Genomic DNA, 22,413 nt, shown 5'->3' with positions numbered 1-22,413 from the left:
GGTTGCCATGGCAGCCTGGTGGCTGCTAATGAGCTAGGTGGTGGGAAAAGGATGGCCCTGCAGGAGGCTGACCCCGCAGGGCTACAGTGGAGACCACCAAGGTGGCGATGGGGAATGGGTGAGGGGCGAGGTGGTGGGACCACGCAGGGCCTCCCCTCCTGCCCGTGTGGGGTTGAATGTCTCCGGGCCTGTCTGCGCAGGCCTGGCTGTCTGAGAAACTTTCCTGTCTCTTCCTTCCCAGGCGCCCTGCTTTGCCGGGGTGGGTCAGGTGGCTCTGGGGGAAGAAGGGTCTGTCCTGGCTGGACCTCCCTCAATCATCTGGCAGCGGTGGGCGAAGATTGGCAAAGTCTGTGCTGCTGGAGCGAGGCATGAGTCGAAAGGGGGGTGGGGAGAAACTTCCTGTAGCGGGGCAACACTTAGACTAGAGGCCACAGGAAACCTGGGCCCTAAGGCCTCCAGGTGAGCCATCAGTGGCCAACAGGCAGCTGGGAGGCGAGACGACGCCTCCCAGGACTTCTCTGCGGGCAGCACTCCACAGCGGCCTTCCCTCTCCCCCGCCCAGCGGACCGCACGGGCTCCATCCTCCTCAGTGACTCCATCCCCCTGGTCTCCCCACTTTGGGCTCAGCCCAGACCTCCTCTTCTAACGGTTTAGGTCCATCTGTCACGAGGGTCCAGTGTCCTCTAGGGATTGGCCAGCTGACCAGAATCACCCGCTGCAAGCTCGGGAGACTTACAGGTTTGGGTTAGTCATCACGAACCTCGGAGACCTGTGGGACTGATGCAGTTAAACCAGGCCAGAATCCCTGCCTTCCGGCTGACAGCAAAGAGCCAATGTAAGGGGCAGAGGCCATTCAAAGTCCGTAAACAGTGATGTGCGGGAGAGAGAGTCTCTCTCAGGAATCAGGTCCAGGTCTGGGGAGGGGTTGGGGTGGGATGTGCAGTTCCTGGCTCAGTCTTTTCTTAGGGGGAATGGCGCCCCAGTATCCACTTGGCAGATCCCAGTTAGACGACTGCTCAAGATCCGAAGGAAGAATGGGCAGAAAGAAGGGGGAAGTGAGAAAGATTCAGGATACTGGCCTAAGACACAGAAATGTGAGTCGGACATTTGGGGACAGTTGCACAGAGATGGGGTGCGCTGACGCAGCAGGCCAAGTAAGTCCTCGCGGCTGCCATTCCCGTAAGGCCCTTTGTCCTATGAAGATCGACCACCTCTCCCATCCCTAGCCAACTGTCCTGTCCGGGGGAGGAGGGGACATCCCTCAAGTTCCGCAGCTGCAAGTTTTCTGCTATGGATTAGATTTGCTTTTTTGCTGTCCCTCTTCGTTGCCCCAAGTTCAGTGTCGGAGTGGTCTCCACGGTGTCATGGCATCAGGAAAGAGCAGAAAGAGCTGTGTTCACAGCGAGAAAGGGTCTCCTTGCCAGTGTCCAAGCCCTTTTCCTGGCAGGCTATCTCCAGCCTCAGAAGACAGCCTCAAGGCCCCCCGTCCATTGAGGAAGCTGGTGGAGCGTGGGGTTTTTCTGTGGCTGCCAAGTGACAGCACTTCCCACGCAGCTATTCGCTGGTCGTCTGGAGCCTTTCTTCCATCCTCCACCCCAGGGAGGAAATCTCAACCGATCAGCCTGGACGAAGAGCTTCAAAGACTCTCCGGCCTCGGCCCCTCATTGCAGGGGTTCGGTGGCCATTGAACACGTAATCTCATCCCTTCGAATACCAGTCTCTACTGGATCCTTGTGTCCAGCTGCTGAGTCTAGAACCACCTAAATTTACCCACCTTCCCTGGCTCTACGGCCTGGATTCAGCTCGTTTCTCTCTTACAATCTGTCCCCCCATTTCCTCTCTCCTTTCTCTCGAATCCCAGAGGGCCGATGGGGAAGTTTCTCTTGCCCGTGTCCCCCAGTCTGTTGCTTTGCTTCAATGCCAGAACGGGGCCGTCAGCCTCCGTCCCTCCAGCCCTCGGTCCCTTCACTCCACCCGCTCTGGCCCGAACAATCACGTTTACCGTTCCTCTGTATCGACACCTTTCCGCCTCCATCTCCCCTGTCTGCCACCTCTCATTTCGGTTTCTCTCCTGCTCTGCCAGCGTGAAGAGTGAGAGAGGCTTTCAAAATGCAGGCTCTGCCCAGAGAGAATGCAAAGGCTGGGCAGGACCAGCAGGTCAAACTTGGACCTGGTGGGCTTGTTTAGTAAGGGGTCCAGAGACAGTTTCTTCTGGTGGGTCTGAAGGCCAGGTGCGCTGGGGAGCATGCTGGGTGCGCAGTGAATGACCTCAGCCATCTGGCTGGGTGGCACGCCGGAACACACGTGCGCATGGAAAATCATGAAAGAGTCCAACACTGTGTCCCACAAAGAGTTGAGTTTGCTGCTCATGGGAGGCAGGCAAAACTGATGGTATGGGTCATGTTAGAATAATATGGATTTTCTTGGTTTGCCCAGAATGAGGAAGCTCCTTAATGCCCCCATAAGACCTACATTGAAAAGTTAATGCAAACTTTTAAAGTAAGAAAGGAAAAAAAAAAAAAAGATAGATTTAGATGCCTATATATGACTATATGGAGCCTTGTAGATAAATACAAGCCCACGTTTTTTTTTTTTTTCAGCCTATCCTCCCTCACAGAGGCTGTGCTAGCTGGGAATTGAATGCATTGAGGGGCCGAAACTACACGCTTCAGTGGTAGTTTTAGTGACCCAGGACAAACAAGTCTTTCCACAGTTGGGGTGTGTACTGATTTCTAAAAGTCTGCATGGAGGGTGAAATATGCACATAGACTCCATACTTAAGAATCTGCTTAGGGAAACCTATCTATCTCATATCGCTCGCTTATTAATTCGTTTTGTTTTGAGGGGAATGGAATGCATTTCAGTTTTTCTAAATTTGGGGGGAGGGGTGTTTAGAACACTCTGCGGGGGCGAGAGGAGAGAAAGGGAGGTTCGAGCCGCCCAAAATGCTGGCTGGAGGAGGAGACAGATCCAGGCGAGGCACTGACACCGCCTGTCTTTTCCCTTCTCCCCCTGTGACCAGTCTAAACTGGGACAATCCCAAGTGCGTCATCGAATGCCACATCTTGGGCGACCCTTTCTTGTGCCCAACCATCTCCCCGACTTGGGCCAGGGCTGCTCATGAAAGGTGGATCCAGCCACAGTCCCGCGATCTTTATTTCCTGCCCACATGTTTCTTTCCCTTCCCGTAACTCTGTTCATCTTTCTCTCTCTTCTACCCATTTGCCTTCGCCCCTTCTCTCGCTTGCCCTTCCTCTCTTCTCTTCCTTGTTCATTCAACTTGCTTCAAAAAGAAAACCATTTCACAGGGGTGGTGTTGGGGGGGCGGGGATCTCCTTAGCTTTTCGCATCTCTGTTGTTGCCATTTTCGAAGTTGAGACCTTGCTAGCGATTCCGAGGTCCTCCGTTTCCTCAAATAGATAGATATATGTATTTTTTTTTTTTCCCTTACATGAGATGAAATGAGTGGCGTCCTGGGGTGGAGGGAGGCGCTGGCTGGAGTCGGGGCTGGGGGGTGGGATGGGGTGAGGACAGGGTGGGGGAGGGGACGCATCACTCAGTGTTGCTGCTGTCGAAGGTGTGGCACTGAAAGTCTCCGTCGACATACTCCATGCCGGGCAGCTTCATCCCATACTTGTCCACACACCAGCAGATGCCACGTTTGCGGCCACGGGAAGGCTTGCACTGGGGGCGGGGAGGGCGACAGGCATTGAGGATGGCCGTGCCCCAAGGCTCTGTTCCTGCCCGGCCCTTCTTCTTCCCGCCCCAAGACAGACTCTCTCTCACCCCTAGAGAGTTGAGGGGGCTGCATCCAATCCTTGGGGTTCTGTTGTCCCCATTGCATGTGTAGGGGCCAGGGAAAAGGCTAATTTAGGTAGTCTGCCCTTGGCTACCTCCTATAACCTCTTTTTTACGTCATCCATTCAGGGTCTTCCTATTTGGCATTCTCCGGAGAGCTACGTGATTTGATAATATGATGATGATGATGATGATTAATAATAAAATAGCGACAGGAGGCATCACTTGCACCATCACCATGCGCCAGCACTACTACTTAATACTATACAGTAGGTACTGTTCTAAGGGCTTTGCAGAGATTAGCCCGTTATTCCTCATAACTGTGTGAGAACAGTATGTACAACTCTTCTCCATTTTACATGAGAAACCGGAGGCAGAGATGTTAAATGACCGGGGTGAGAGGGCACAGCTACTCGGTGGGAGAGCCAAGAAGTGAACCAAGGCTGTCTGGCCCTGGACCCCTAACTTACCTGAGGGGTGCCATTAGAGAGTATCAGGGCCACATGGGAGAGACCCGTTAAAAATGCAGAGTTCTCAGAGTCTACCCCAGACCTACTGGTCAGACACTCTGGGGAGAGCGGCGGGCAGTGGTTAGTTTTAACAAGCCTGCCAGGTGATTCCGATGCCCTAAGAAGCCTGGGAACCATCACCTTATGATAATGTGGACCGATTTAATAAGCTAAGTACCACTTAGAGGTTTCCTGGCGAGTGCGCTTACGCTTTCGGAAGCCCGCTGAACTTAGAGGCTCCGCGTGGGGACGTACCTGCTTTCTCTTGTAGAATCCTTTGCGGTCACAGTTGGGCAGGTACACGGCCCGGGGCACCATGCGTGGGCTGGCTTTGAGCTCCTGCAGGGACGCCTCCATGTGTCTGCGGCAGGGGCCCTGTGTGCGGACGGAAGGATGAGAGGTGTGGCAGGGCGGAGGTGGACACCACCCAGAGGCGCAGAACGCGGGGCCCGGGGCGTGGGGACTAAAGGGTCTGCGGAGGAAGTCACCACCTTTTGTTCCAATTCGTTGCTACCAAAGATCTTTCCTTTCTCTCACCTGTCACGTGTCCTGGGTGTGTAAAGTGTGCAAAAGCTGCGTTTTGACCAGGTGCAGAAGCACACTGCCCCATCTGTGTTCCACACCAGCCGCCCTAAGTTCTTCGGTGCTGCCGAGAAGGGAGGGGTGGGGGGTGGCCTCCGCCACGGAGAGGACGCCGCTCAGGGTCACTGGCACAGCTGGCGCGTGCTCCGGGCTCGCTGTGGCTGGCTGGCACTTTCCTGCTCATTCAGACAAGCCCTGGGCCCCGATAAACCGAAGCTCTAAAAATTCTCCATTGCAAGTGGTAGGTCCGTCGCTCAGTCTAGCCTAAGCATCTCCTACTGCCACGAATGCGCATTTAGACGCAGGGAAAAGTCAGAAGTTGGGGCCACCGCAGATGCAGAGGGAGATGGGGAAGAACCCTTGAGACTCACCTGCTCAGATTCCTGTCTCATCTCAGGTGCAGAGATAACCCGGGGGTGGGCAGTGTTCTCGGCTCCTCCCACAAACTTGGACTGGGTCAGCTTCTTTCTGCGGTCCTTCTTCACAGCCTCAGCCTTCAGCTCGGAGATGCGCGTGTGCTTGGGCCTGAAGATCTTGGGGGAGTAGGTCTCCTCTGCCATCTCAGAGGTGGTGGGGTCCTCACGCTCCTGGGAGTCTCTCTCTGCAGGGAGGCAGTGGAGAGTGAGCCTCTACGGCTGACACAGACTTGCAGAGCCCAAGGCTCCGAGGGAGGTTGGGGTGGTGGCGGGTGAGTCCAATAGAGCAAGTCCAGTAAGATTTCATAACGTGGGAGAGTGTTGAAAAACTCAAGCTGATAAGGGCAAGTTAGACAGGGCTGAGAGGACATTCTAGGGGCAGGAAGGGGTCTACCGGAGAGCTCAGGCCATCTTTAGGGGCTTGCTTGCTGTGGGGGTAGGGGGTGGAGGGGTCTGCTTAAGTAGATGGGGGCGGGGCTGCATATAAGAACACCACTTGGAGATCTCAGCTGTTAGAAGACAATAGGGAACAGCCAGGGCCGGACAGGAAAGGCCAGGTCTACAGACTTTGTGCTTTGAGAACCATCGGAGTTGAGATTTATTTGGACCTGGGGAACCGGAGGTGGGAGGGTTCTTGGCGTCTGGGCTATTAGGGTGATGTTGGGGGTTGGGGGGAGGGGACCATCACGAAGAACAGGAAGAGGGTCCTGGAAAACTGGAAATGTGGGGCCCGGAAGGAACAGTGAGGTGGGAGGGACGTGGAACCCAGAGCCGGCTCTGAGCTGGTTCTGTGCTCTGGGCCCTGGATAGGATGGTGCGTAACTCAGCTCCAGGCCAAGAAAGGCTGACAGCTGGCTGGGACTGGTGTGGTTATATATAGGAGTGACTTGGTGACAGTCTATATTTAGCTCACTTATGACCTTTAAAGAAGCAGGATTTTGTTCATTTATTTGTTGATCTGTTAATTTCACCTGCCCAACCTTTTCTTGGCCCACAGATTTCCATTAAATCTTATCTCACAGGCACGCTCCTCTGGGCCCCATTTCTCAGCTCCTTGACCCCACCGGGCCAGGCAGACCCAGATCTGAGGTCTCCCCTGCTCTTCCCAGGGGGGCAGGGTGTGGCCGGGGTGCCCACAGTGAGACCTGGGGCGGGGCGGGGCGGGCGGGGGCAGGGAGGCCTGCCTTCATTGTCTTCTTTTTAAATTCTAGAAAAAGAAAATAGGGCTTTGAGGTGGCCTCCAAATAACTCAGATGAGGTGCAGGAAAATCCTATGCTCCACCCACTCAGCTATTACTGGGCTACCCAGAAGCCCAACGGCAAGGTCCTGGGGTGGGAAACAGAAGGAGTCCGAGGAGGTAGGGATAAGGGGCGGTGCAGGGAGAGAAGCTGGGTGAGAAAACTCTTTTATGTCCTTGGGGCAGGTGCTCTCTACCCAGGGGAAGTCCCAGGTGTGTGTTAAGGGAGGTATTTGGAGACCTAGCCAAACCTGGTCAGGATGGCAGGTGGCAGGAAGCACCCAAGCCACCTGTTTGTCTCTTGGCTTAGGATTTGTCACATTTAATTGAACGGGTATCCTGTCTTTAAGGCCCTGGCAAGGAAGTTCCCCGCCCTGAAGAAGCCTCCACAGGTTTGCAGTATTCTGGGTGGTTAGCTTATTTGGGCATTTATCCATAGGAGAGGAAAAGACATGGTCACTGGAGAGGAAGATGACAGGGAGAAAGCAAATAGCAAAGCCGTGGACAGGCTCTCCCTGAACCAAAGTCAACGCCAGGATCCCCATCCCCCACGTTTGGCCTTTCATTCCCTCTTCCCACCACGTCTCCACGCTGCTCTGTCTCGACTGTATCAAAACCTCTGTGATGATTCATCGACATGGTGATGTGCCTGGTCAGTGGAATGCAGCCTTCTAGGAATTAGCAGAAAAGAGTGATGCTTTGGGGTAAACCGACTTTTCTCAGTTGTGGGATGAGCTAGAATGGAATGGGATGCAGGGAGGAGTATTAACTGGTTTGGGGGACTCTGTACAGACTGACCGGCTAGGGCTCCGTTACCTAGTAACTCAAGCCCGAACTCGAGGCTCAGGTCTTGGGGAGAGGGGCTGAGGAGAGGAAAAGCTAACTATGGCATGGAAGGGTTGCTGAGCTCGCCTTACTGAGTGACACGGCATTTCACTAAACTTCTCTGGGCATCGCCAAACATTTTAATTCTCAAAAAGCAGTTGACCACTAGGGAAGGGGAGAAGGCAAGAGATGGTTGCCATCGAAAGGCTGGGAGCATTCTGGCGGAGCACGGTCACAGCCCTTTCCTAATCAAGACTGTAATCAGATGAAATGAGGGGAAGAGGACGAGAGGACAGGGTGCTGACCAGTGCATGGAAGAAGGGTGTAGACCCTCTCTCTGGCCTTGGTGGACACAGAGGCATGTTGGCTCACAGCCCTGTGTGTAGCGACAGCTCATCCCAAGACTCTTGTCTTTAGAACTCCTTAGAAGAAGTGCTGTGGGTTGCTCTTAACTCGGAGTCCCCCTTCCTGGGAGGAAGGTGGGGCTGTTAATGGTTTGATGAACTTTGGGGCAAATTTACTTTTAGTTCTGATAGTGTTCAAGGATGGCCTTGGGGCCAAGCAATGTTGATGCTGAAAAACAAAATGTAGATTCCTGCATTCTCCCTCTTTAAGAACTCAAAACATGTTTGCAAACCCTCTCTCCTTCCTGGGGTCTCACCAGGGCGGGGCTCCCAAGGGCATACCCTCCACACTGTGCTGGCTCTCTAGCTGCTTCTGAAAGGCAGCCTACGAGTTTTGATGTGCCTCCCAGTTTTTGGTGCCACTTAACCCCATGGGACTTATTACTTAGGCAGCGGGGAGAGTCGAGTATCAAAGATACTAATCAGGGGCTTGTGGTCACCTGTAGGCTCGAGAGAGACAGTGGAAACTTGGAGCGGAACCAGTGCAGAGCCACAGAGATTAAAAGCCTGGAGCCTTGGCCTCCAGCTAGAATACCAGAGCCTCCTAGCCCCACTCAGCTACTGTGCGGCCAAATCGTAAATTGGCTTTCAATCTGGGAAAGGTTTAAGTTTTAGATAGAACATGAAGGCATGAGTAGACTGGCAGCTCCTGAGTTATTTCATCAAGAGAACATGGACCGAGGTTGCAGAAGGGATTTAGGTGAGATATGGGAAAGGACTTCCTAGTGAGGTTGCCTTGCAGGTGAACAGCAATTGGAGGAACTCAACAGTGCAGTGGGTGCTGGAACTTGTGTGCGGAACAGGTCGATACCTCCACACGGCCAGTAGGTGGCGGAAGAGATTGCTGGCCACACATGCTACTCATGCTTACTGCTAGGGACTGTAAGTCATTTTGAAATCTGGAATTTGTGTGCCTCCCTCTCCCGTTTCTCTGATAACCATCCAAACCCTCTCCCTCTCTCTGTGTGTCTGCATCACGTATTTAAAGAGTTGGGGAGACGGACAAGCGAGGACTGGAAAGGACCCAGGTGAGGGGAAGGTGGAGAAGGCAGGTGTGAGAACTGGAGGCCAGGGGAGGGGGTAAAGCTTGACCTGTGCCCAACTTCCTGCTGTTTCTTTCATCTGCCATTGAAAAGTGATCAGAGAAAGAAGTGAAACACATCTGGGACCTCCTTTTCCATCTCTAAATGTCATTTCGAAAGAGGACGGGAAGTGTGGAATGCTCAGTATCGTTCCCTCCTTTAAGTCCAAGATCTTATCGATGACTGAGAAGCGAGGGCTATCATATTGTTCTGTTTACCTTTGGGGGTGGGTTCTGATTCTGCTCTGACTTCTAACCCCAGTCTCGCCACCCGGCTCTCTGATGGCCCCAGCCCCTGTCATGTTAAGGTGGCCAACTCATTCACCCTTCCTTCATGAGGCACTGCCCATCCACACCGATGCAGCAGCATCCGCTGAGGCACAGACGGGTATGTGGACCCTCTCTCTAGCAATACGAACACCGGCTGGAGGACTACCCCATTCTCGTGCCGCAGCAAACACAGGGGGCATCTGGGTGCAGAGCCAGTTTCCACCACTCTCTCCAACATGCCCATTTGCTGACACTGTTTTCTTTCAGGGGCAGGATGCTTTAGCAGCAGAACCAGGCATGTGCCTTAAGAAGCGTTCTGATCCCACCTTGCTCCCCAGTCACAGCGATGGGTGCGTCTAGTCAATGGGTGGGTCTAGTCCGGGACCTGCTGCTCCCTGCAATCTGACCTCCCTCCCTGGGGCTCTCAGTCACACCCTGGCACCATTAACAGCCCAGTCTGGGGCTGGTGGTTGTTTCCCACTCTACCTTGACCTCATAATCAAACTTCAGAGAAAACTGGGTGGCCCAGATCTTGCGACTTTGCTTACGGAAACGTTAGAAACTGAGGCGTACTTGGAATTCACAGCTTAGGAAGAATGTGAGGCTTTGCCAGGCCACCGGGACCTGGGGAGAGGAAAGTCTCTTTTTCTAGCCAGAAGGCAAGATGGGTTCGCCCAGAATCTCATTACAAGGAATGAAGAAGGGAGCTGGGTTTCCACCGGCTCTCCTTCTAGCTCCTTCTGTGGAATTTAAACAGTAAACTTCTTAAGGGCAGAGGCTCGTCATTTATCTTTGTCTCTCCGGTCTATGGTATTCGATAAATAATCTTTAAACGGAGAGATGCATGGATCTTTGCAAGAGACAAAGAGAAGCGGCTCTTGAGACTTTTCTGTATTTAAGCTCGGGTGTGTTAGAGCTCAGTGGATGCTCTGAGGGGTCATGTCACTGGCCTCTCTGTCTTTGAGCATAATAACTGCCATGGAGGGATCAAGGAGGCAGAGAAATGAGCTTCACAGTAGAGGGACAGAAAGAGGGGCCTCTTGGATTTGCTGGGCTTCTCTTTGGTCTGAGGCTGCACTGTCCAATACAGCAGCCACTTAGCCATATGTGGCCATGAAACTAATAAATATTAAATCAACTTGCAAATTCAACTCCTTCGTTGCCCTAGCCATATTTCAAGTGTTCATTAGCCACATCTATCATGGCAGAAAATTCTACTGGACAGCTGGTCGGAGGGCACTGACCCATTCTGGGTATGGCTAGATGCTCTGGGCCCACTCCCCATCTTGCCCTGTTTCCTAGCCAACCTGCAGCCTCCTGTTCTTTGATAGACCACTGGGCTTTTTTTGAGAATGACAAATAGGCTGCTCACTGTTTAAAAAAACGGTAAGGCACATCTCAGTTTCCTGCAGCCTGACCGTTTCCCAGCTGCAGATGCCAAATGACTCAATTACGCTGTGCGTGCCTTTGCATAGAAAGGCGATGGGGTGGTAGGGAGGGGCTGCAGAGCCATCCAGGAGCTGCAACATTCCTCCTCCTGCCGGTCCACTCTGCCCAGCCACTGCCTTGCCCCAGCCTCTCTTGGAAGACACTGTTTTCTTTTCCTCTGTGGTCAGTCGCAGACGTGCATGTTCTGGGTTCTTTTTAACCTGAATTATGAGCTGAGAAGGAAAGAAACACCGACTTTCCAAGAGGAAAACAAACCCAAACAACCAGTCATCCTCGGAACAGTTGCAAGAAGGGAGGAGTTGCAAGAAGATGCTAGAAGGGAGTCTTGCTGACTTGGGGTGAGTGGCAGAGGGGGGAGCAGATTCTGAGTCAGTGATTGGTCAGTGAGGGCAAAGGCTCACCCTACTGAGCTTGTCTGCAGCCCCTGCCCCATCTCAGGCCAGAACTAAGGTGGCTAGGTGCTCTAAACCAACAGCACCGTTGGCCGATGTGGGTATGTCACATCTCTAACCTGAGCAGAGCAATAAAGACACCACATAGAAAAGCAGATAAACATTCAGAATTAGGAGCCAGACTACCTGCCCTTAACCTTCAGTCACACTTCTGAGGAAGAAGAAGGGGCTGCTAACCAAGGTTCAAGAAGCCCTGGTGCAGATTTACTTGGACCTCTCTTAGTCTCTTCTCTTCTTAGCCTCGGTTTTCTCACCTGAACAGGGTTGTTATGAGGATTAAATGAGTCGATATGTGCTAATTACCTCTCAACAAAGGTCTCTGTTGGCTCTCGCCTCCTTAGTGCCAATCATCAACTACAAATTTGGTCGCCTGGCACCTGGTTGACAGATTTCTACTTGTAGATCACAAGATCTAAGGCTCCTGGGGCTGCAGAAAGGTCTGCCGGAAAGTGAAGGCTTTATCCTTGTTTCCGGGGAGTTTGACTGCCAACCCCTGGTGAGAGGGACTTTGCACAAATGCTGCTGGGAACTACTCCTCACTTAGAGAACTCCCCCTGGGAGTCTGTCCCTCTGTCTAATCCCATTCCTTCATGCTGCATTAAAGCACTGAGTCACCTTCCCTAAAGATAGAGAGAGAAATGGTGACCTACTGCCTTCCACAGTATATGTGTGGCAGGTGTCAAGTTGGTGACACTTCTCCATAATAAATGGCTAGGTACCACTCACACATCTCCTGTCCAGGGACCAGAGGTGAAGAAAGGATCCTCCTCATTTTGTCCCCCTGGGGCCAAACTAGAATTCAGGGCCGTGTCGACTCCTGTAAGCATTTCTTGATCCCTGGGAGATAGCTGGTGATAAATTGACACATAGGAAATACACACTTACGCACATCTCCCAAGATGTCTCCTGCCAGGTTTCTCCAGAGGTGGGGAAGGTGGAGCATGCAGTAGAAACGGCTATATCTGTTCCCCTACACATCCCAAACCAGAGGCGATGGAGGGGCTAAGTGGGGAGCAGCCCATTTCTCTGACCTGGCAAAACTCCCATTCAGAACATTACAATTATGCATCCACATTCTCCCTATAGTCCTGAATGATCAGAAGGGGGCGCAAGGAGCAGCTGGTTGGAACTCTACGTGGAACTCTACGTCCCCCAGAGAAGAGTGGCTTAGATCTCACCATCCTGCTTCCCAGGCTCCATGAAAGGCCTGTGCTGGTGGAGGCCGGTGGCCATGAGAAGCAGGCCACTCTGTGCCGTGTTCTCCTCAGAGACTACAGACTGCTGCCTGTATTTCCACTTCGAGGCCACTTTACTTCCTCTCCTAAAATAGAGCACCCCGAAGTTTTGGGCTTTTATTTCATATTTGCAACCCCCACTATGGTATAGCTGTGGTGATATTTACCAAAGGTCTCATTGCTGGTTAGGCCAGGCCCAGGCAAGAGCCCTGGTGACTAGAGAAGAAAGCCAGGAATAACAAAACGGAACCCTAAAATCAAGAGGGAAGAGCTGATTCTAGTTCTGATTGTGCCCTGCACTTTTTGGACAAGGGACACTGGGCTCCGGGCCTCAGCATCCCCATCTGTAAAAATAAGGGCCTTGACTGCAAGAATCACGTGGGTTCCTTGCCGCTTTAGCATTCTTTGGCCAATACCCAGACAATTCCTGGAGAGATGTTAGGAACAAACTAAGCCAAGTGGCCAGGCAGGAAAGGCCACTTTGCCTCTTATAAAAATTTCTAGTCACTCCTTTGGATTTATGTTAGAAAAAAAAAGACATAACGGAAATCATGGAAAGAAATGGAATTGTAAACAAAACTGGGGGACCTTCTGGATATAGGGGAAAGGGAAGCAGAAGCTTAGAACTGACTTGTTTATGTGCTTATTTATTTTTGCAAGTATGGAATAAATTTCACGGTTCTGGAAAACATATCCAAATGGCAATTTAAAGATGGTCTTTGGAGATCGCAACTCTTGGACCAACTGTAGTAAAAATGCAAAACGAAAACTCAAAACCCCTCCAAATTTCCTCCTTGTCTCTCACCACATCCATTCTCCTTCTTGGTTGGTTCCTCCTTGGTACCTGGTCCCTTTATGGTGTCTTCCAGTTTCTAGATGCAGTGAGCCTGGAGCATGGTGATCCCTTCTCCAAAGTTTTAATTTTCCACACATTAAATAACGCAGAGTTTCAAAGGCATTGCTCAGGTACAAAGTAAAATCTTTAGACAAAAATCACCTTTCTTCCCACTAGCTCCCCCCCTCCCCCATGCCCCATTAAGGGGACTAAGGCTTCTGCTCTCATGCCCTTTGCTGTAACCCTCACTGTGACCTCTGGCTCCTGGGGTCAGCCCTGTCCTCCCTCTGCAGCTGCAAGCCCACCTGCTTGCTCAAATCCAGCCCAATCCCCTGGACTAAACCACAGCTGCTCTGACTTAAAACTCAAGCCCTCAGGGGATGCCTTGGCCTATGGGGGTGGAGAAAGGGAGGGGGGAGTAGGAGGGAGGGATAAGGAAGGGGAAAAGAGGAATGGAAAGAAAATGTGCCCAACTGTGCTTTCTCTTCCAGCCTGAGCTGACACAGCAGAAAGGGGCAGGGGGTGGGGGTGGGTGCCGGCAGGAAAAATCAAGCAAAAAGCGGCATCTCGTCTCCCCATTCCCGTTTTGGTTGGCACAGGGTGCAGCCAGCCTCCCAAGGCTTGTGTCAAAGGGAGGGAGTGCGGGTGGGAAAGGAATCTGCCTCTTTCAGTTTTCCATGATCTTGTTCAACCCAGACATAAATTTGGCCAATAAACTTATAACTCTGGAACTTAACATCAACATGGTATTTGGACCAGGTTTGGAGTGGAAGCCAAGGTAATGTAGGCCAAACCCCTGAAAGAAGCAAAGGCTGAATTCATTTTTATTGAGCAACTTATTTTTTTATTCCCCAGAAGCATATTTTCTGTCTTTCTTATTTCTCAATGACGGTACTGCAACCCAGAATCCACTTCTGTATCCTAACTTTACTGTCCCCCAGGCACAGGAGCGATCTCCCAGACAGAGACAAGGATGCCGCCTTCCTCCAGCCCACAAAGCCGCAAGGCTCGTTGGGCAAACAAAGCCCGGAGCAAAGCCCAGTCTTTCCTGGACTCGACCCAGCTCACCGATATTTATCGATCTCGGCCCAATAAATAACTGCATTCTCCCGCCTCTCTCCAGTCTCTCACACATTACCCTCTGTTTCTATATCTATCTTTGCCCCTGAATTGGCCAAAATAAAAGGCAGGGCCCGGCGCGCTCCCAGCCCCAGGCTCGCGGGCGGACTCCCTCTCCCGTTGCGAAGCAACGCGCCTAGCAAAACACTAGTCTCCACCCGCCCTCCGCCTTCCTCTCTTCCTCCCAGAAGCTTTGGCTGCCTGCCACCTCGCTCTCCTCCGCTATTACTGATACTAGAAATGCACTCTTTTGGGGGGACTAAAAAAGGTCTCTCTCTCTCTCTGTATACATACATGCATATGTTTTCTCTCCGTGTGTATAATCTATACCTGTATCTATATCTATACGGAAACCACGGGAGGGAGGGGCAAACCCAAGTTCGCATTGCTGGTTTTCGTAGTGGAGGGTGGTGGTAGGTGTTGGGGAGCAGGAATTTTGTCCAAAGGAGCCGACACTCTCCTCCATCTCTCTGTTCATTTTCTTAAGAACTGACCTAGGCGCCATCTCCAACTTTTGGGGGACTTTCCCAATGATTTTTGAGCTGAAAATCTATAGCCAAGAGCGCCCACCCCCATCCCATCTGTCCCACAGAAAGGTGTCAGCCCTGGGCACCAGTTGAGCGCGGCCATTGGGCAACTGCAGTGGGTCAGGCACCTGCTTTAAAGCGGGGAGGAGTGGGTGAGGACTGGGGCCGGGGTGGGGTTAGGACCTCGAGGCTGTTTTGTGTGGGCCAGAGGTACCTTGAAGGTTGAGAGGAAGGGGCTGCAGAGAAATCCAAATAACATCTTGCTTGGGACAAAAGCGTGTGTGTGTGTGTGTGTGTGTGTGTGTACGCGCGCGCCTATTTGCACTTCCAGAAATTGCGCGCGTGCGCGCGCTCTGCGCGCACACTCTCTACACCAACCACATCACACAAACCACACTTGGGCAAATAAAAGTGGGGCCAGAATGCGGCTGAGTGATACCTTGCATACTTCTCGGTGTGACCGGATTGTTACCCAGAGCGCTCGCTTCCAAGCCAGGAAATTGATTCATAGCTCCTCTCTCCACTCCCCTGTGCTAAGCTTTCCAAATCCATATCCCCCAAGATGAAGGCGGGCGGGACCGCCTTTGAAAAGTGGCTTTTATTTAAAAATAACTCCACAAACCTGCCCCTGGGGCCTCCGGGGCCTGCATGTGGCCCTTGGCCCCTTTTTTGCATGCAGCGATCCCAAGAGAGTCTACCTCTTGCAAAGCTGGAGGGGTGGCCGCCTGTAGCAGGCAGAACCCGCCGCGTTTTCGGAGATCAAGATTGAACCCTGGAAAGCCCTTCTGCCTCTTCTCAATCGCCGACGCACTCTTTTCCTACATGATAGTGTCTGTAGTTTGCAGTTTAAGAAAACTCATGTTGGGGTGTTTGTAACATAAGGGGATAAGAGAGGAAGAAACTACTTAGAAGAAACATTTAGCCAAGTCTTAACTCCTTTTGGAGAGAATCAATAATTAGTCTGAAGTCTCACAACTAATACTGTTGTGTATAGTTCATTAAGCTATTTTTTAAAAATTTAAGAGGTAGTTCTTTCCAAAAAAAAAAAAACCCACCAAAAACAGTCTAAGGGAGGCAGAGCCGTTCTAATTAACCAAATAGCTCTGTCAACATTTTAAACCGTAGACTCCTGGCGCGGAGAATTTGGGAACAGGGCAACCAGGGGGCGGGGCTACTTGGAGGCGGACGGGAGGCAGTGGGGGCGTGGCCTTGCTAGTCTCCGCCTCCTTTATTTTACGTTCTGCATTACCAGGGCCCCTCTTTTAAACCACATCCCTTGTGATCAGGTTTGAGAGGTGAGGGCGGAGGGGGATTAGTACTGACGGAGAAGTTGTGATGTCTGAATTTCACATCCCCTCTCGTCTCCGATCCTATATTCACCTTTCTTCCTAGGTAAAATCTGAATTGGGGCGGGGAAAAGGAATTCGATTCAGCGATGAACGTCCAGTACAGGAACACCAAATCCTGCTGCAACACCGAATCCTTGCTTTTTATGCCTCGCCCCCCGCCCCCAATACCCTACTAACCTACCTGCTGCCGTGGTTCCTGCCTAAAGTAATCTTTTTCTTCTTGGAAGGAAAAAAGGAATTTTGCATTTACCACCTACCGCAATCAAATTAAGTCGAAAGTAATGGGTATGAAGGTGGGAGAGGCATCAGAGCCCCCACCCGTAAGGCATTAGCTATCACAAGGGTGCGTGCGTGCGTGCGTGCGTGTGTGCGCGCGCTCTCGCGCGCGCTCGCGTGTCGGGGTAGAAGGATAGAAACGTCAGAAGGGACTGGTAGGGGGGCAGGGGCTGTGAGGGACAAAGGTGGAATGAGCACAGAAGAACCGTAATAACGCCTCTTTCCAGAATCCCAGTTAAAGCAATATTTTAACAAAGAGATTTGTTTTTCAAATTCAGAAAAAAAAAATGTGTTGGGTGGGTAGGAGGCAGTGGAGGAGGAAGCTGATAATAAAACAGGCACCCTTTCAGACTGGAGATTGAGTACCTGAGGATTTGAACCTTGAGACCGAAGAGGAGCTCAGAGTCGGTGTTCGGCGAGGGGAAGGGGTAGAGGAGAGTAGGGTGAGGGACGGGGCGAGGAGAAGGAGCGAAAACCGTGAGAGCCCGGGTTAGACAGCCCAGGGTGGCTGGATCACCCAGGACTCCAATTCGGAGGTCCAAAGACCCTCCCCGCTCCCTCCTGGGCTGCGCCGCGGCTCCAAGCCACTTTCTGGGCAAAGCGCGCGGGGCCAGCGGGTTCCCCGTCCCCCGCCCGTGAGCCGTGCAACTGACTGGCACACTGAGCGCGCTCACCGATCTTGACTTGCTCGCGGTAGCTCTTTTCGTTGAGGCAAACCCCGCGGCCGTGCAGCAGGGCGTGCAGCGGTTTCTCCTCGTCCTGCCGGGGAAGGCAGCGCAGCCCCTGGGCGCAGCGCTCAGTGTAGACGCCGCACGACTGCCCCTCGGCCAGGGCGCAAGTCATGCAGCAGCCGCAGCCCGGCTCCTTGACCAGCTCGCAGCCCAGGGGGCTGGGGGGGCACATGGAGAGGGCTTTCTCGTCGCAGGGCTCGCAGTGCACGAAGGAGCCCAGGCTCTGGGCGGGCCCCGCACAGGCGGCCAGCAGCAGGAGGACCGCGGTGAGCACCATCTTCGAATCTCTCCCTTTACCTTGGGGCGGGGCAGGAGAGCGAGAGTGCGGGGGATAAGGGGCTAGGAGAGCGCCGGGAGAATTGTATTAAAAAAAAAAAATTCTGGCAGGTAGAGCAGGTGCCCTCCCCTAGACAATCGTAAAATGTGGGGAGAGATGGAGGGCAGGGGTGCCTGCAAGCAAGTCCCGGTGACAAGGATTAAAGACTTGCAACAGGTTGGGGGGAAAAGAGCAGCGCCAGGTACACGCACGGGGATCGGGGCGGGAGAAACAACCCCCCAAGCCGGACCTGCTCAGAACTGCAAGGAGAAAAGACAAAGATTGTTCACCCCAAAGCAACCACCAGAATAACGGGCTCGGAGGCCGTGGAGAAGACGGGGTGGGGGACAAAAATGGGTTTGTCTTCAAAAATTTTGTTTAAAATCTAAAGTACACCCTGCTCCTTTCTACCCCTCAGCGGCGAGCGCCGCGCTGCTGCAGCGGAACAGGTAGGAGGCGGCGGCTGCAGCCGCGAAGGGTGGGGACAAATGTTGAAATCAAGAAAAAAAAAAAAAAAAAATCCAAGACCCTAACACCACTTTTCTCCCACTCTGCCACCACCTCTTCGAAATTCGCAGGTTCTGCGTGAAGCTCGGAGAAGGGTGCAAACGGAGGAGGGGGTAATTAGAAGGAGCAAAAAAGAGGAAAAACCCCACACCGCTTTGCAGCTCTTCCTAGCTCTTTTACCCCCGCAGAAGTTTCCAAAGAGACTACCGGCTCGGGTCGAGCAGGCGCTTTTAAATAGACGGCCCCTGGCTGCCAGCCAGTTTGTAGCTGCAATTTGAGCTCCCCAACACCCAACCCAGGCAAGGATGCCAAGGAGCTTTGCAGTACGAACTCACACGGGGTGGGGGTGGGGAGAGGCCTTCGAGACACACGGGGGCTCCCCTTCGCTCCCTGAACAGCGCCCTCCTCCCCCCGGAATGTAAGAATGGGGCACGGGGGACAGGGCTGGGGCTGTGCGAGGGCGGAGGAGCTGGGGGGCGAGTGGAAGAGAGAGTTATACGGAGCACGGTGGACACAATGAGGAGTAACTCGGTCTTCCCCTCCCTCCCACCCTTCTTAACTGGCCCAGGCCTGAGGGAAAAGCATTTTCTTAGTAGCCAACTCAATATATCCAGTGCCCATGAAATTCTTCCCAAGCTTTGGGAAATGGCTGTCTGTTGGTGTCTAAGTTACCATGTAAGGGGTGTGTGTGTGTGTGTGTGTGTGTGTGTGTGTAGGCGCACGCGTGTGCCTGCATGCGTGCGCGCGTGCTGAAGGGGGGCTGTTAGTGTACTATGGCCAGCGATGGATGATGAGCTTAATTAAAAAGAAAGAAAAAGAAGAAAAACTGGATTTTCCCCCTACAAGCCTGGGGAAGGGGATTTAATCAGGAGAGTCTGTTGCTGGTGCAATAACTGTCTTTGGGCATATGGTCCAGACATGGCTTCTTTCCTTTGGCTACATCGTTGGCCCAGGGAAGCTCTGTGTGTGTGTGTGTGTGTGTGTGTGTATGCACACACGCGTTTGTCTTTGTGTGTGTGTCTATGTTGTGTATACTTTCAGGAAAGGACATTTAGACCACAGGATTGTGGGGAGCAGTGAGTTACAGAGACTGGCACTTGGAGGAAATGCACAGTCTGATAATTTTGCCTGGTGGCCTAAAATGTCCTAGGGTGGGATTTTTAGATGGAAGGAAGGCAGACTAGAGTAATACTTTCCCTCCATGTTCTTCTAAAGAGGCATTTCTATTGGTCAGGGCCACATCTTTGGAGGGAATGGGTGACAGTCCAGAAAAATACCTCGTTGTAAGGTTAATTGCTGCACACAGCACATCCTAGGAATATGAGCCGAGGACCTGCTGTGGAAAGATTCTGACCAGGAACATTATCCCATTTGGAACCTCAGGCATCTATTCAGACACTACGGATCCCTTCTTTCCTTAGTAAAATGAAAGAAAGCTAAAGTCTTAAAAGAAAGAATGTGGAGATTTTAGTTTTTTTTCTGAAATTGATCTGGATGAGTTGTGGATTTCACAGCCAGGTCAGAGAGAAATGACCAGCCGTTGCTGTCCCATGTGGGAGAAGCTGGGGCGGGAGTGTTACTTCTTACATTTCCTTTCATCCCTTTGGAAGTGCTCTTTCTTTGGGAGAAGGGGCTGCATTTCATGAAGTTTGCCACTAGACTGCACCCTTATCTATGATAAGAATTCTTTTTGCAGGACTGCTTTTAAGAAAATATTTCTCTAGCTGGTTTGGTTCAGGGAGCAATTCTCTCTATGCCGTTGACACCCCCAGATCCTGTCTCTCTTCTCACTTATGTATTTGCCTCAAGGCATATCTTAAAAAACGAGGCTAAAGTTTAAATCGCTCTCACTCGCATCTCCAGAGGAGTTTTAGATGTTGGCTGGGAGAAGGAGAAGGAGCTGTGTGTCATGATTAAAAATACAAAAGCAGTGAGGCTCCTTGTCATTTCTTCTCCCCTCTCTCTGGAGACCTGGTAAGATAGGGGGAAATTAATATTTAAAAAATTGGTCGAAATAGTTGAGGAGTGAGGGCGGTCATTTTCCCCTTTGTGTCAAGTTCAAACCAGAAGAATGGCCGAACAGTGTGTGGTGTGTCATCTGGCCCCCATTGCTATTTCTGCATCAACTCAGCAGCAAAGCCGACCCCAGACACACCGGTAGCATTTAAGATGAATGGGGAAATTGTGGTGCTGCTTCCAGAGACACGGGAGTTGCCTAGTTCCAGTCACCCTCTGTTCTGAAAGAGACGGTCTCCAGTGACATGTCTTTTTGTCTAGCAGACTTCCAGTGGCTGGAAAAATGTGTGAGGACAGGTAAAATAAAGAGGGAATGATTCATAGGGAAGACGAAAAAGGTAGGGAGAAGGAAGGAGGAGGTTGTGGCAGGAGCAGGTCCTTGGGGTAGGGGGGCAGAGGGTACTGGGCAGGTCCATAAACGCTGAGTGACCGTTCTGTGTCTCCACTTAGGAGTGGGCTTATGTCCTGGGGCTGGGGAGGTGGGGATGGTGGAGAGCTGATGGGATGTCAGCGGCTGTCCAAGGGACACTTAGGTAGGCTTCCTGGGAGGGTATGAGAAAGAATTCTCAGTAGCCTGGGATTGTCTATAGTCATTTTGTTCAAAGATGGGATACTGGCTGGATGAGTTTGCTTCTAAGAATCCACAATTAATGTATGACAGTGGAATGGGAAGGTCTGTCCTGGGAGTTAGATTATGGGATATGCCCAGGAGCCTTCCTCGATTCCATTCCCCCTCCTCTCTGTTCTGAAGGCCTAGACCTGTTCACAATCACCTTCAGAAGATTGCTTTTAGAAAAAAAGCATCAATGAACGTAATGGGGAGGGACTCATCTGTTCCTGCCAGATGCACACGCAGATGCCAGGTTCTCTTCCTTCCTTCACTGCTACAAGCTTCCCAACTATCTTGCTTCCTAGCTCTGGCATAGTTGAGTTTTGATGCCTTTTAACCACATCTTTCTTAGAGAAATAAGAAGCTAAATTTCATCCACTTGTGTCCTTTTCCTCAGAGAGCACACCTCCCCATTCCTTAAAAAAGATTAATTCGGCATCAAAACCAAATTTCGAGGAAGTAACTGAGTAAAAGATTTGTGCTTTTATATGTACAACTTTCTAAAGGGTACGTAGCATTCTTGGTTTATAAAGCTTGAGTCCTTTCCTCTGATCATTTTTGAGTCAAGGGTGATGCCTGATATAATGGATGAGGAATGCTAGACTTTAGTAGGACATAAAATATCATAGATTCCTCCGGTTGGAAAGGAAAAATGTCAACTAACAGTCTTCATTCACTCCTATACATTGCTCTCACCACTCTCTCAGAGATTTGCCTACTATTCCACAGTGAGTAATTATTCTGTTTTAAAGACCTTAGGAGATTAACACCAGTCCCTTTCCCAGAGGCCAGCAGACATCAGGCATACTAATGCTGCTACCTCATCCTGGTGCAAAACTAAGGTACGGTGTGACCTTCAAGAAATAAAGTACCCAGTCAGTCAGGTCCCTGCCCAGACGAGGGAAATTCAGCAAGATCAAGAGAAGAGCAGCTTGAGACAGCTTTGTTGTAGTGAGGTGGCTGAAGGCTAGGTGGCAGAATAGATACACCATTTAAAACATGCCTGTTTTTCCAGAAGGGAAAGAAGCAGACACTAGTGGAAGTCTGTAACAATGGGGGTGGGGGTAGGGGAAGCAAAAGCAGGGGGAGAGGGCCACGTCCATACCCTGGGGGTCCACCGTGCGCTGGCCTAGCCTTGGCACTGCCCTTTGTCCTGACAGCACCAAGCCAGCTGGAGGTGGGAGGGCCTCCAAGCCTCACCAGCAGCAATATTTATGGTCATTTTACCTTGGAGAAGAGGTCTAGCCAGGTCAGAACTTGATTACTTTGGGTTCATCAAAGAATCCCTAAAGCTCCTCTGATGAATAATTAGGATGTGGTCTTTAGAAGCCAAAGTGCATAAAAAATGACCTTTTTACATTTTAAAATGTGAATTATGGAATATTTCACACACCCAAAGAGCAGAAGAGAATATAACATACCCTCTGCTCACGACACACATTTAACACATGTTAACATTTTGCCACCCTTGTCTGAGATTTTGTTAAAAAGAAATACAGAGAACTGCTGACTTTCGGCTCTAGCCCACGCCCGGCTCCCCTCCGCGGAGGTAGCCACTCTCCTGAAACAGCTTTGCATTCTTCCTGCGCAATGTTTTTCTAGGTTTTACATGAAGTTTCGTATAAAACAGAATTAGAATGATTTTGAAGGTGAAACCACGTGCTTCTTTAGAGTTAATTTTGTAATGGTGCTTGTGATGGTGGCAATTTAATTAGAGTCTAAATTGACCCTCCGGCTGACTTTTGAAGGAGCTGGAGCCAACTCTGACTCAGAGTGATTTATATTTCTATGTGAGCCATACACAAGGTAATAGTTTTAAGAACTGACTTTTAAGAGGCCCCTGGAGCCATTCCAGGGAGATATGGCAG

The 22,413-nt window shown here is 51.4% G+C and overlaps 1 protein-coding gene across 1 annotated transcript; it reads right to left on the bottom strand.

Moving 5' to 3' along the window:
* Positions 1-2,582: 2,582 nt before the first annotated feature.
* IGFBP5 (insulin like growth factor binding protein 5) lies at positions 2,583-18,126 on the bottom strand. The gene is made up of 4 exons (XM_006906735.3): positions 17,040-18,126; positions 5,261-5,490; positions 4,563-4,682; positions 2,583-3,684 (listed from the first exon to the last, which is right to left on the bottom strand). Exons 1-4 carry the CDS (start codon positions 17,371-17,373, stop codon positions 3,553-3,555), a joined length of 816 nt encoding a protein of 271 aa, XP_006906797.1. The 5' UTR covers positions 17,374-18,126; the 3' UTR covers positions 2,583-3,552.
* Between the last annotated feature and the right edge of the window lie 4,287 nt (positions 18,127-22,413).

The sequence above is a fragment of the Pteropus alecto genome, unplaced genomic scaffold (assembly GCF_000325575.1).
Source record: "Pteropus alecto unplaced genomic scaffold, ASM32557v1 scaffold110, whole genome shotgun sequence".
In the NCBI taxonomy this organism is placed as follows: domain Eukaryota; kingdom Metazoa; phylum Chordata; class Mammalia; order Chiroptera; family Pteropodidae; genus Pteropus; species Pteropus alecto.
This window is presented reverse-complemented; position numbering and strand designations above follow the sequence as displayed.